The 14,642-nt window shown below is 39.2% G+C and overlaps 1 protein-coding gene across 1 annotated transcript in view; it reads right to left on the bottom strand.

Annotated features, from left to right (window-relative positions):
- Positions 1-378: 378 nt before the first annotated feature.
- Positions 379-14,642, bottom strand: part of SNAPC1 (small nuclear RNA activating complex polypeptide 1) — a 17,300-nt gene continuing 3,036 nt past the window's right edge. Inside the window, exons 2-10 of the mRNA XM_032789168.2 lie at positions 14,228-14,387; positions 10,261-10,401; positions 9,556-9,660; positions 8,368-8,526; positions 7,821-7,895; positions 6,436-6,498; positions 4,626-4,770; positions 2,365-2,451; positions 379-498 (exon numbers count right to left, since the gene is read on the bottom strand). Of these exons, the coding sequence (XP_032645059.2) occupies positions 464-498; positions 2,365-2,451; positions 4,626-4,770; positions 6,436-6,498; positions 7,821-7,895; positions 8,368-8,526; positions 9,556-9,660; positions 10,261-10,401; positions 14,228-14,387 (970 nt within the window). The 3' untranslated portion in view covers positions 379-463. The remainder of the gene's footprint in view (positions 499-2,364; positions 2,452-4,625; positions 4,771-6,435; positions 6,499-7,820; positions 7,896-8,367; positions 8,527-9,555; positions 9,661-10,260; positions 10,402-14,227; positions 14,388-14,642) is intronic.

Raw genomic sequence — 14,642 nt, forward strand, 5'->3', positions numbered from 1 at the left:
CATATAGTCAAGTATCATCCATATAGTGTACATATTCGGAGTATTCTTTTAGTAGATTCTGCTAAAAGATAGTTGTGTGTGTTAAACAGGAATGAATTATAAATGTCAACTCACATGACAAAAGCTAGACAAAACAAAAAAAGCAGCCCTCTACCCCTCATCATTTCCAATACAGGTACAAGGACACATATACAATTTAGTTTTTGGGAGAAAAAGTTTCCATTCCACTCTACCTTCACCTGGGTTCTACCATTACACAACCTATACTGAAGTCACTATTTACAGTTCCACATAACCTGCAGTTCTAGTAGGAGTAATTTTTGCTTTGTGACTTCATTTGATATGCCTGCATAGAGATGACCAAACCAAATCATTTACAAAGTTGTTTTAGACATTTATACTTGACCATAAAAAAAATTTAACAGTCTAATTCATATAAGAAATTCTCCAACTTGATCCTTTCTTAACGGGTTCTTTTCCTTTTAGGGCGTGGAAGATCTGACAAGAAGAGATACAAGAGGTTCAACAGCCTGTCAGATGACTGATTTTATAAATAAGAAAGTCAAATAAAAGCTACAGCATACAATTTTATTCAAAATATTAGAGACAGTGTAGCCCTTCAAGTATTAACTAGCACTATAGGATCAGATTACTGTACTTTAAAGTTTATTCAGATATATAAATACCTTGCAAGCTCTCTGCACATGAACTCCCAATGACCTCAATCTAAATTTCACACATGAAGTGCTTAAAAGACTGGATCCCAAATGTTTCATGTCTCAATTGATTGCATATTTATCTGTAACAAGTCTGTTTACCACTGGCATTATCCAAAAGAGAGCTGTCCTCCATTTCCTCCTGATTTAGACATACTAATATGCCCTTTAAATGGTCATATGGATTAAAAGAGCAGTTTTGTAACTCACCTGAATTGCAATGAATTGCATTACTACAGTTTAGATTTGAAGTCAATAAACTAAACACTAAAAGTTCGTTATAATTACATTTTTAATGAGGTCTTCAGACGAAATAGTCTCTCCTCAGCTCTAAGAAAATTCCTTGCCCTTTAAAAAGGCAAATACATACATGCTCCCTCTCTATTAATCTATTTTAGTATGGTTTCTATAATTCTTACCCCACAAGAGCTTTACCTCACATGTGGTACTAGTTAAAGCCTGTCAATAAATTATCCATCACCTTTCCTACTTAGCCTCAGTTTCACCTTAGCCTTTCATATTAATGGTTAGATTCACTGGTCCGTTAAGTCCACTTTGCACAGTGTGCAAGGTACAAAGTGATCTTAATGTGGCTGGAGATAACCAATTTCTCCTCTACTCCTGGCACACCTACCCACCACACCCCAGACATGTCGGGGTAGGATAGCAAGTACTGCTGCTATACTCAGTCCTCCACAGGCATGAAGGAGCAGCTCTAACTTGCACTGGGTGGCACAGAATCAGGGAGCTGCCACCATTTCCAGACAGCCCACAGTTCCACCAGGACTGAGCTCTGCATGGGCACAGTGGAAAATCTGCCCTGGAAGCTTCTGATCACTGGTCAACTCAGTGAAAATAGAGATTTTAGTAATGCCCTAAGTGCAACTGCAGTTTCCATGGATCAACTCCAGTGGAAGTTCTCTACACTAAGGTTGTCTTTTACATTTAAAGTAAAAGCTATGTTCTCCTTAATGACACAAATAGATGAAAAAGATATCAAAATCTTCTTCCCTCTTTTCCATTAATAATGGAATCATATCCCAACCCTGCCATGCAGTCTCTAACATTGCAGAAAAAGTCCTTACTCCATCTGTATAGGGTTGGCTCTTCATCCTTGGTTTAGCTGAGGGAGGATTGCCCCTTTATGTCCTCCGACTGAGAGGCAAGCCAGGGCTAGTTTGACCTCCACTGCAAGTTAGTCCAGAGGCTGTTCTACCATGCATCTGTTTAGCAACTGGGAGAACACCTGAAAGAGGTTTTATTCTCCGTTTTAATAAATATAAGAATTTTAAGTTCACCTACACCATTTGCCAAGAATAAATATCCTCCTTTTAACTGACGGAAATCTTTTCTCTGACTGCACTATACTAGGGAAAAGATGCATATGGCATCACAAGACTTTTAAATGATTATTCATGTGCTTGCTAAAGCCTTGTGCTATTTTATGGAAATAAACTTGCAGGTTTAGAAATAGCCCAGCTGTGACAAGACTGGAAAACCAGAACTGCAATAGTTATAATACAGTAGGTAGCGTTCTTAATGACACCTTCTGTACTTTGAAAACCACAAATATATTTGCAAAAAGAAACACTAGACAGTAATTAGTTACAATAAACATGTCTCAGATTTGTAAGGACTGCAGTCATACCTTCTTCACTGGAATTCTCTTCTTCTGTGATTACAGGCATCCTACGATTCCGAGTAACAACTTCCTTCTTTATTGCTTGTATCCTATCTACAAAGAAATATTCAGGGGGAAATTGCCACCAGTTATTAAAGTCTCTGCATCTCAGGTACAAACAATCCAGACAGATTGCTTACTTGCTCTTGATTAGAAAAGCAGACATCAGTTGCTACTGAGTTTTTAGCACCTTCACAGAACCTTAATTTGGCTCTTGAGCAATAACTGGTAATATAAACATAAAAGAAACTCAACAAAGACTCTAAAAAGATGAAAGCAGGGTTAGTTAACATTAGCCAGAGAGATTACAGGGAATAAAGAGGTTTTGCAGATAAAAGTATTACAGATCCATCAGACCAAATAAAAGTACGGGAATGAAATTCATAAATAAAATGGCTGGAATACTTCAGTTTTTCAACACTGTCTTAAGAAAATAAGGTTAGACACTTAATGAAACCCTGGAGGAATGTACGAAAATACTTGGAAAATATGACTACATAAAAATGAGCTGATCCAAATGATATACATCTTAGGGTGCTGTGACAAAGTTCCTCCTCTACCTTGGTGGGTCCTGCACTTATTGGCAGATTTGCTCACCTCAGTGATCTTCCCCACAGTCTGGGTCAACTCCCAACTCCTGATCAGACACAGGAGGAGGTTTGGGGGGAACCCGGGCCCACCCTCTACTCCAGGTTCCAGCCCAGGGCCCTGTGGATCACAGCTGTCTATAGTGCCTCCTGTAACAACTGCATGACAGCTACAACTCCCTGGGCTACTTTCCCATGGCCTCCTCCAAATACCTTCTTTATCCTCACCACAGGACCTTCCTCCTGGTGTCTGATAACGCTCTCCTTAGTCTTCCAAGCAGCAAACCTTCACACTCTCAGCTCCTTTGTGCTTTGCTCCCTAGCTCCTCCTCGCCTTACCTCTCCTCTGGCTCCCTGACTGGAGTGAGCTCCTTTTTAAACCCAGGTGCCCTGATTAGCCTGCCTTGATTGGCTGCAGGTGTTCTAATCAGCCTGTCTGCCTTAATTGGTTCTAGCAGGTTCCTGATTACTCTAGTGCAGCCCCTGCTCTGGTCACTCAGGGAACAGAAACTACTCACCCAGTGACCAGTATATTTGCCCTCTACCAGACTCCTGTACCCCACTGATTTGGGTCTGTCACAGTGCTCAGTGAATTAATATACTGACCTACTGAATTATTTTTGGAATGTAGGAAGATAAACCAATGCCAGATTGGATCAGATAGTCCAGTATCTGGTCTTTTACAGTGGCAGGTACTAGATGCTTCAGAGGAAGGTGTAAGAACCCTGCAGTTGGCAGAACTGGGGTTATCTGGTTCCCACACTTGACCTTTCCTTGACCTCTACTACAGCAGAACCTCAGAGTTACAAACTGACCTGTGTTAAACAAACTACTTAAAAATTAAGGGAAAGCAGCATTCTTCATCTGCATAGTATAATTTCAAAGCTGTATTAAGTCAACAGTTAGTTGTAAAAATAATAGAATTAAAAAAAAAACCATTTGATGCAATGTTTTCAGTCCTATTCAAAAAGAATGCATTGGATGCCCAACAGTGTCACCTGAACTGAAAATTGACTAAAGTACCATTAATGAGGGCAAAAATAAATGGCACTATATTTCATATGGTAGCGGGATGCATCTGGTGAGGTACTCAAGACATCTGTATTATTAACTAACCTTCTTAAGTATCTTCATTAATAAGCTTAAAGAGCAGATAAATACTGAATTCTTAAATGGAGGATATGCATTCAAGAACACAACAGGAACAAAAACAGAAGACAGCCTGATTTTCTGCTTTTGTTTCTATTTTCTGTGGATTTTGGGCTAGGCTCCCTGGAGCTATCAACATTCATAAACTGCTCCTACTTTCACGAAGGCCAATCCTTGCCCAAAAGAAGGGAAAGAACAGCTGGTAGTCTGCCTTTGTCATTTAACTCACCAGTGAGTGTAGATAAAAAAAGAAGCAGCATTCTACCCTAGTTACTGGCAGTCAAGAAATGTTTAGGGGGAGAATTACCAAGAGCAGAGATAAGAGTTCACTTTAGCTTAGCCACAGCTCTTTCCACCTGCTGAGGGGAAGACGACAATTGAGCAAGATCAGCCAAATCAGGTGATAAGAACTATAACAAACTGCCTTGCCTGACAAAGAGGAGATAAGAGTTCTTTAGCATCTCCACTACCACTAATATAATGAAGAATTACCTTTGGTTTCCAATGAGTTTCCCTTCTGTGTCAACTGTGACCTCTCTCTGCTTCTTTTACACCTGGGACTTTTCACTTTTCCCTGATCAGACCCAGATTCAGAAGATTCTAGTTTAACTTGACGGTGTCTTCTTGATTTAGAGGCCTAAATCCAAACAAATCCATTAAGTAACAGAAAGGAATCCAATTACTACATACACACAATAGTGATACACTCAGCAAGTAACTGAATCTTGTTAGGGAAGTAAGACATGTTAAGATATCTTTCTGTCACCACCATCATGTCAGTGATCACAGTCTACTTAACACCGCGGTTCTCAACCAAGGGTCCAGGGGTTCCTGGGGGGCCTCAAGTGGGTTTCAGGGAGTCCACCAAAATACAGAGGAGGACCAGCATTAGACTCACTGGGGCGCAAGGCAGAAAGGTGAATCCAAAGCCCTGCTGCTGGCGGCTAAAGCCCAAGCCCCTCCTCCTGGGTTGAAGCCAAAGCCTGAACAACTTAGCTTCATGGAGCCCCCTTTGGTATGGGGCCCTAGGCAATTGCTCTGCTTGCTGCCTCCTAAAGCCAGCCCTTAATCTACTGAAAAACAGTTGTTAGGGCCCAGGTGGGCCATGGAATTTTTATAGCGGGGGGGAGGAGAGGGGTGGCTCAGAAGGAAAAAGGTTGAGAACCCCTGGTTTAACAAACAGGACAATAATGACAGTAAGTGTCCACAGTAGTTAAGGAGTGGGCACCCAACTCTTTAAGGCACTTTTGAAAATCCTACCTCCTAAAGTGTTACCATTTCAGACTAACAGTGCTTATTTGACATTCAAATAATGAACACATTGTGAGACTTATTTTCAAGAACACAAAGAATGTCCTTGTGCTCCATCAGCCTTGATATTTTTTATAATTATTTTTAAGCAATAAGTAGCTAATGTTAAAAACATTTCTTGTGTAACAAAGACAAATTACCAAGACCGAATAGGGTTTTTACTGTCCAGCTTTGGGCTCCATCTTCTCTTAGTTGCCTGGGAAAGCAACATCACTACATTTTCAAAGTTTTACTACTGCATATTCAAAACACTACTAAAATCACAATACAAACATGTGCATCCACATTCCCCAAATTAGGAGAGAAAAATGTTTAAGTGTGGATCTATTATAAAAGACAACCCAATGGAGATCAGGGGATTTCATGTTCATTGGTTCAATGACTAATCAGATCTAGAACAACAAAAGTACTTAAGTGACTTAGAGGCCTAGGTTCCATTTTCAAAAAGTGACTTCAGAGCTTAAGTCCTGTTCACTTTTTAAAACTCCCAAGACTTTGAAAATTAAAAGCATTTAGCAGCCTAAATTCTAAAGTCACTTTTGAAAATTTTACCTCATTTCATTTGACAGGTGAAAGTATGGGAGTTTTTTCACTTTGTTTTTAACTGCCATAATAGACAGTTCACCCTGGGATTGGAAAGTCATGGCAGCTTTCTGAAAAAGTGTACACAAAATTCTGTTCTTAGTTACCTGTGTAACTTCACTGAAAAAAGGGGTATGCACAGAAATGAAGGCCAATTAGTCCTGACATAAGGAACTTTACTAATAGTTATGTCACATGCCAGACTAGAATCCAGCTCACTCTCTGAACACTTGTTTTTGTTGCCAGTAAGGTGGGTAAGACTGAATGCCCAATGGGAGCAGGGCCTGAAGCAAATGGTGCCATTTTGATAAATCGCTTTTCTGACCATATTACAATTTAAGTCATGCAAGTGTTTTTGGAAAGTAATGACTAACAGTTCCCTAACAAATACACCTATTTATTTACTTACCACGGCAACTGCATTATAGGACTTGTATTTGATTTTAGCCAGTGCATTTGCTCTTTCAGAACCCTGTAAAGAACCAAGGAAAAGGTCAGAAAAAAAACAGCAAAAAGTTAGTTTCCAGCATATCCCCTTAATTTTCTTCCGAGCTCATTTTTATTTGCAATCAGAGAGCTTTTCACCCACATCTCAAAGTGCTTTACTAAATTGGGGAATCATCATCCCTGTTTTATATATATATAAAGTACAGCTAGCAAGACATGTCCAAGACCCCAGATCTCCTCTCTCCCACACCCTTGTCCTATCCTCCGAACCATGTCAACTATGGTCTTTATAGGTCTGCTTGCATTCATACAAAAATACTTTGACTTAGTATTTTTCAAGCATTTGAGCAAGGGCCATAGAGCTTTGCAGCTATGTCTTAGCTGTCCATTCCTTATGATCTTGTCCTTCCTTACGATCAATTATGAAAATCAGAAATAAAATGCAAGACAGACTCACTTTGCTCAAAGAACCTAACATCTTAAAACAACTAGAGGATGAAGCTAAATGAGGCAACGATCCCTTCTGTGAATGTACAACCTGTTTATAAGACTCACTCGCTATGTCTCCATAGTGGAGTTGGGCATGGGCGAAGAGAATAAATCTCAATATTTACAGTATGCAACTTAATGGAATATTAAAGTGTACTAAGGAGGCAGTTTCCACATTACCTGATATAACATTCAGTGAAAGGGCAATATTAAATTAAGAAACAACTGCTTGAGTCGCTGTAGAAGATATATCTTGCAAACTGTGTCACTTGTAGAGACCTAAGTGTGTAAAGTAAGTGCTGCTAACAAAAAGTCCTTATTTCAGTAAAACAAACTCTCAGATTTCCAGAGTAAAGCGACGGTGATTTTAGTTTTCCTAGGTTTCCACAGTGCAGAAAGTCATACATACAAATAGTTACCTTTCTGTGAAATGTAACTTCTTCTGGGGTTCAACCCAGCAGTTATTTAAACAAAAAGCAGTATTATGAAACAGCTTATTTTAAAAATTGAATACAGTATTCAGTTGAAACTACAGAAGAACCAAAAAAGAATTTGGCCAGAATAGTAGGGATCAAACCCCTACTTATGTGGAGAATGGCCATGGCACTCTTCATGAAAAGTGTTCAGGACCACTCAAGTTGTGACCTGTATCCACCACTGACAGAGAACAACATACTTGCTAAAGAACACCAACAGTACTTCCTCCAGAACTCTGGAATTTGAAGGGCTCATGTTAGTATTGGCCAGGCTTGACCTGACCACTGCTTAGCTTCCTGACTTGATCACAGATTGACATGCTCTGACTGCAGATTAAGTTGTCCAATAACATTAAGATATTACACAGTAAACTCTTCTTACTTCTGAGTCTTGAGAAGTCCCTCCTTCCTTTTTGTCAGTCATTTCTTCACTATCTTTAGCCTTTGAGGAGGATTTCTGAAAAAGTATAGCTATTTAAAAAACTCATTCAGGATTTGAACAAGACAACTTTACCACACACATTTTCAAATATCACAGTTTCTATTTGTCAACATTTAAAAATTTAAAAGATCAATTTAATTTAGGAAAGTAACCACATTCTCCCTTCTACCTCAGTCTAATGTTTTAATTACTAGTACCATGGTCCTTGCGTGACTTCAAAGTAAGCGTGTGTACCACATTTAACATTTATATTACAAGATTGCTTTAAGTAGCGATCTATGTATTCATGCACCACTAATCCTTCAAACTTCCATAGAGGCAATGTGTACACATTATGTATCTGGTGTTTCACTCATTACGAATCTTTTAAGACAAAGCTTTCATTTTATCATTTGAAAAATATATTCAGAGGCCTTCACACATTTAATACATTCTACGCACTCATGATGACCTGCACTGCCACAGTAGAATAGAGACTATCGCCTACCATTTTGTTCTGTTGCCATTGCTGATATTCCAAAATTGCATTCTTAATATTAATTACAAATTCATCCTTTATCAAGTTCAGAGCCTTGTCCGGCTGGGATTTGTCAATGGAGATCAAACACTTCATTTTCTGATAGTGGTCATGAACATTCATCATTTCCTGAAGTAAAAAATGTTTTAAGTTTTAAAAAAGATGTAGCAACAAATAAAGAATATAAACTCCTGATTAAATATGGACATTGTGCATATTTTTTAAAATCACAGTATATTGAACTAGCAACTGTTTTAAAAAGGAGGTTGTTAAAATTAGCTGATCACTGTCAGTAGTAGCAAGTCACAAGAGTGTATTAAAATCTAGTATCAAGGTCCCACCAGCTTAGTGGAGAAGCGGAGGAAGACAGACTGTGCACTAAAAAAAGAAACTTAGTAGAAAACCTCAGTGGTACCAAGTAATTATTTTCAGGCAGAGATTTCAATCTTCAACTGTTTGAGGCATTTTAAAGTTTCCCCCATTTCATTGTTAATTAATGATTTCAGTGGCAGTGGAGGACATGAGATGGGGGGCAGGTCTTCCTCATGTAAAAGTCTAAGCTGCTAGAACCAACTGGAAGAGACATCATGAACCAGACGGCTGGTCGACATGACTAGACATGTAATAGAAGGAAAACTCTATCCTGCTTCCAGTGCCAAAGTTTGTACAGGTAACATTATACTAAAATAAAGGGAGAGCAGTAAAATTAGCATGATTTAAAATAGGAAAATAGGCAAGGGTAAAAAGAAGGAATAAAAGGCCCCAATCCTGCAGCTGATTGTATGATGGTACATCAACACGTCCACTTGTATGCAGTCAGTTGTTGAATCAGGGAAACACAAATGTCAAAATTTAAATTAAAATACTGTCTTTTGCAGTGTACTTCCACCACCCCCTGTCTGAGAGTTGCCTGTTTGGATTGGAAGGGAATAGTCTTCTTATTGTGTCTGTGAAGCACTTTGCACACTTTCGGTATTATATAAATATCGTAGTCCTTCCATGAAAATATACGCAGTGTTTCAGAACAGATGGTAAAACTGTTGGTACACAACTGTCCTCATTTCTGTAACAGAATTTTTATGAGGACCAGATTATACAATTAGATACATTATATTTGACAATAATGATAATTATTTTGTAGCATAAAAGTTACTGTACCTCCAACACATCATTAGTGATGAGCCTGCTTACTCGGTTACTTAGCTCCTTAAATTCCTCTTTAAGTTGAGTTTCCCGAATCTTTTTCTTAGTTCTGAAGGATAGCTGTATAAAGATGGGTATATTTCGAAATACACGGTAAAAGAAATGTTTATAACTAAGAAAATTCTCACCTTGACAGTCAAAAATGAAAGATGCTGAAAGACATGGATCTAGAAAACAAGGTGATCCTGACGTTCAGCTGTATAGATTTATTTTCAGGCATTTAGTCTCACAGCAGTGATTTAATAGCTTTTGTGAAACATTTGTTTTTAAAAAAGATGTTCCTTCACTGTTATCAGATATTCAAGCCACCACCAAAAAATTAGAAAAACTGAACGTTAATTTCTACAGATTAAAAGCCATCATAAATCATAAAGCTGTCAAAGCAATATTTTTTCAAATAATTGCTAGTTTTTTAAAGCAGAACATTAGATGTTATCTGAATCCATCATAACTACATTTTAAATCCAACAACCTCTATCGTGAGTTAGTTATGTAAAGTACTTATTGCACTTTGGGGTATTGTAAAAAAGTAACTGCAAACCAAGTGCATTGGTGGTGCTCAACTCTTTCCATTTCTTATTTTTAACTAAACATTGTACAACAATTAGAAGATAAACAGGGATTTTCTAAAGAAAGTAAGTTCTTTGTGCTATAACTCACTAGTCTGGGCATTGCCGTAAAGTGAAATGCTTTGTCTAGTCTCAGCTTCCTAAATATGTATGCTGCATCATAATGCTGGGCATTTATCAGATCCTGTTGAAATCTCTGAACTTCAAGCCATTCCTTGAGTGCAACTCTGATCTGCAATAGAAAAGAAGAATCTATTTTACCAATACATATTTCCTTGAACAGTCATTATAGATTTTAGCTGACCAGTAGAGTAAAGTCATAGCATGCTACAAACTAGAGCAGGGGTAGGCAACCTATGGCACATGTGCCAAAGGCAGCATGCGAGCTGATTTTCAGTGGCACTCACACTGCTGGGTCCTGGCCACCGGTCTGGGGGCTCTGCATTTTAATTAAATTTTAAATGAAGCTTCTTAAACATTTTTAAAACCTTATTTACCTTATATACAACAACAGTTTAGTTATATATTATAGACATAGAAAGAGACCTTCTAAAAGCGTTAAAATGTATTACTTAAATTAGAGTGAATAAATGAAGACTCGGCACACCACTTCTGAAAGGTTGCTGACCCCTGACCTAGAGACATGCTTCTATAGGGTTTATATGACAGAAGTGACCTGAAAACCACCAAAAAGATGCAGTAACAGATTCTAATAGTAACAAGTCATTCATGTAATTGCTGTGTTTTGTATTCTAGGTTTAGCCATCTGTTTTGACAATGAATACAAAGATGCCAACCTTGCTCTGACTTTTAGGGATGTTTATATAAAAAAAGTTAAGGAGCAATTAGAAAGGTTACTTGGACCAGTGAAAAGTACCAAAGGCGCAAAGCCAAATACAGACAGGAGGTATGAGTAGCAGCCTACCAAATTCATGGTCTACTTTGGTCAATTTCATGGTCATAGGATTTTAAAAATTGTAAATTTCATGATTACAAGTATTTAAATCTAAAATTTCACAGTGTTGTAATTTTAAGGTTATTATAAGGGGGGTTGCGGTACCTGCCACTCTTACTTCAGCAATGTAGCTGGCGGTGGCGCTGCCTTCACAGTTGAGCAGCTGGAGCCCAGCTCTGAAGGCAGAGCCGCCACCAGCAGCAGCGCAGAAGGGAAGCATGGTACGGTATGCTGCCCAACTCTGAAGACAGCACAGAAGGGGGGCCACACCATGACCCGCTAAAATAACTATGTGACCCCCGCAACTCCCTTTAGGGTCAGGACTCCCAATCTGAGAAACACTGAGCTCCCCCATGAAATCTGTATAGTATAGGGCAAAGACACACAAAGGCCAGATTTCACAGTCCGTGATGCACTTTTCATGGCCATGAATTTGGTATGGCCCTAGGTATGGGGTAGCGCCTTGAACGCTTGAGGTGCATTTTAGATCACTATGTGCGATAGATATGTCCATGGGAAAAAGTTCATAGTATGCATAATTTTCACCCTTTTATGATGACATAAATTGCTTTACATTCATTTTTATGGTCTATTTTGAACTTCTGAAACCATTTTCAATTTTTTGGTATATTTGGCTATTTTTAATCACCCATATCAGCCATTCTGATCGACAATGGCAGCGGTGAATTTTGGGGCAAGTGGATCATGGCAAAAAAATAAAAAATAAAATCATGGATGCTTGCCCCCCCAAATTTTCCTAGGCAGGGGGCCAGAGACCATGCACCCATGTACAGGGCTCCATGCCTTCGCATAGCCATGACATCTCCCCCTGGTGAAACCAGGAACTCTCCTCCTCCCCACCTCTCTCCCCAGAGAAACCAGGAACTCTCCTCACTTTCCTCCCTGTCTATGATCAAGTGGGACCTTGCCCACCCTACCTTCCCCAACAGGGAAAAGGGGAGGATTGGCCCTAGGAAAGCAGACCTCCTATGCACCTAGGGCTCTTAATTACCTTGACCATTCCTTGGCCTGGACCTCATTCCCAAGATGATCCTTCTCCTCCATTGTGTTCCCTCTCTCCTCCTCTTCCCCCACTGCCTGAACCGTAAAGGTCTGACAGGAAGCAATCTAGGAATTTGGAATGGTATTGGGGCACTGGTTTCCCTATCCTCACCACAGGCAGCTCGTTGCTCTCTAAATGCCCTGTGGACAGTGCTGATGCATTCTAAAAAGTACCTACAGCATATTAACATAGTGCAGCAGGGTCGAGAGGGGACAATTAGAGAGCAACACACGGCCTGTGGCTTGGGCTGCGAATCAGGCATCAAACGCCATTTAAAATTGCCATGGCTTTCTCCTACCAGATTTTCACTGCACAATCTGCACACATGCCACAGAGGCAGTGAAGAACACCCTGCACAGCCACGGCACTACTTGCTGTGTTCACCAGACCTGAGTGGTAGTGACTGATTCAAAAGCATAGATTTAAGACCTGAATTCATAATTAAAATGTAAAAACTGGGAGGATTATTGAAAATTAGGGAGGACTGGCATCTCTCTGAATAGGAGCGAGCAACATTTCTCTGAAAGAGCAAAAGTCTATAAGATTCTTAGGTGGCTAAAACACTGTTTAGCTATGTGTGCGCAGACTCAAGTTCATGGTTCTTTTTAAAATTCCATTCTAAAGATGTAGTTTCATCAACACTGCAATATTTTACTGAAGTACTTTTCCCTCCCTATCTATTCTGTCAACCTTTCACTTTCTCCAGTTGATCACAACTTCTTAGGATCACTGCTAAAACATATGATGGTGGCAGCCATTTGAGTTTTAAATACCTGTAAAGTTATTACAGGTTTCACCAGATATCTCAATTGAATTCCCTGACTTGTCTGAAGTTAAAGCATGCACTGTAACAGCATTAGTAATTTATTTCAACCAGTGAAGTGCAGCTTTGGGCCCAAAACTTGCAAAGACTTACATATGCACATATTTTTACTCATAAGTAGTCTAATTATACCTTTCCTTACACTGCATTTCCGACACCACCTTTACATTTTGTTTCTTCTCCAAAATCTCTCTGATACTTCCACACTATTTCAATTTATCTCAACAGTCTCTGCCTCTCAGCCCACATACACACTTCCTTTCAACACAGCAATTAGAAATTTTACGGACACTTAAACGTCAGGGAATAAACCTACTAGTTAAAGACTAATCTCAAAGATGCCTCTCCACCCATGCTCCTTGTGTTCTGATCTGCTAAGGTGAGAAGTTAATTCAAATACTCTTCAAAGCTGTAAAGAGAACAGTGTAAAGATTCTTATCTAAGTGCCATTATTTTAACCTGCTCAGGAACTCCAGCTAGCTGTATGAAAGATGTAAAGTCTTCCCTCTACCCTGAGAGGGAGAGAAAATATTTTCCTCTTGTTTTCCTCTCCTACCTGGAGGATCCTGGCTGTGAAGATGGCTCCTGCTACTTTACCCCTCCGCTCCTGATGGTACAAAAAGGATGCATCTACTCTACACCTCCCACATCATCTCTTTTTAGGTCCCCCTTTCTAAGGAATAGCTTGAGAACATGTATCTATATTGCTTATACTTTTCAGGAGAAACTGCAATTAAACTCATAATTTGCCTGCTGTATATATGGTTCTGAAGAGTAACAAATGAAAAACGATGAAACTTTGGTCAGTTTTCACTTTGCTACATGTTGGGGAAATCGTAAGCACCAATAGCTCTCTGCAGCACTAGGGAAAGACTGCTGATCAGTTTACTCTCAGCTCACATTTGGAAGCTTAGAAAGTTTAATTTATTATTTTTTAAACAAAGGAGAGTTTCCTATAGGCACGGGCAAATGATATTTTAAGTTCTGAAAAATACCAGGACTTTAGTTAATTTAGCCAGTGTTTAGGCTCTAAGACTTTAATGATGTTCAAAAAGGGTAGTTTTCTTAGAGGGCCCATTTCTTCCAAAATACTCATGTTTTTATTCATAAAAAAGAAGAAAGTCTCTTCAAGTTGTGGTGGTAAAACATACAAGAAATCTTAATACAATCATAAAAGTCCGATATTCTTTTAAGAATGAATCCTCAAAGAGCCTTACCTTTTGTTTTGGCTTACAGAGTTGCGTACTATACAATCCATACAGAAGATACAGAGCACCAACACGAATCTGGAAAGTGTAAGGAGGCAAGAAGTATCGCCATGCCAGATCCAACGCCTTCTGTGTAAACTTATTCTTCTCTAAAGGCCTTGTTTGGCCACTAAACAAACAAACAAAAAACGGATAAAACGCAAATAATTGTAAGTACAGTTTTTAAAACCCAATAATACATTTAAAACTTATGCTAGACTAAGGTCTGATTATAACTGACAAATCTTCAAGGGGGGGAACCAGGTGTGGCGTGAGAGGTTCTGTGTGGGTCAATCTGGGTGCAGACAGCTTGGGGCGGGGGGTCTAGGTGCCAGGGGGATCTGGATGCACAGTGGCTTGCATGTCCAGGGGAATAGGACTCTAC

The sequence above is a fragment of the Chelonoidis abingdonii genome, chromosome 4 (genome assembly GCF_003597395.2).
Source record: "Chelonoidis abingdonii isolate Lonesome George chromosome 4, CheloAbing_2.0, whole genome shotgun sequence".
Classification (NCBI taxonomy): Eukaryota; Metazoa; Chordata; order Testudines; family Testudinidae; genus Chelonoidis; species Chelonoidis abingdonii.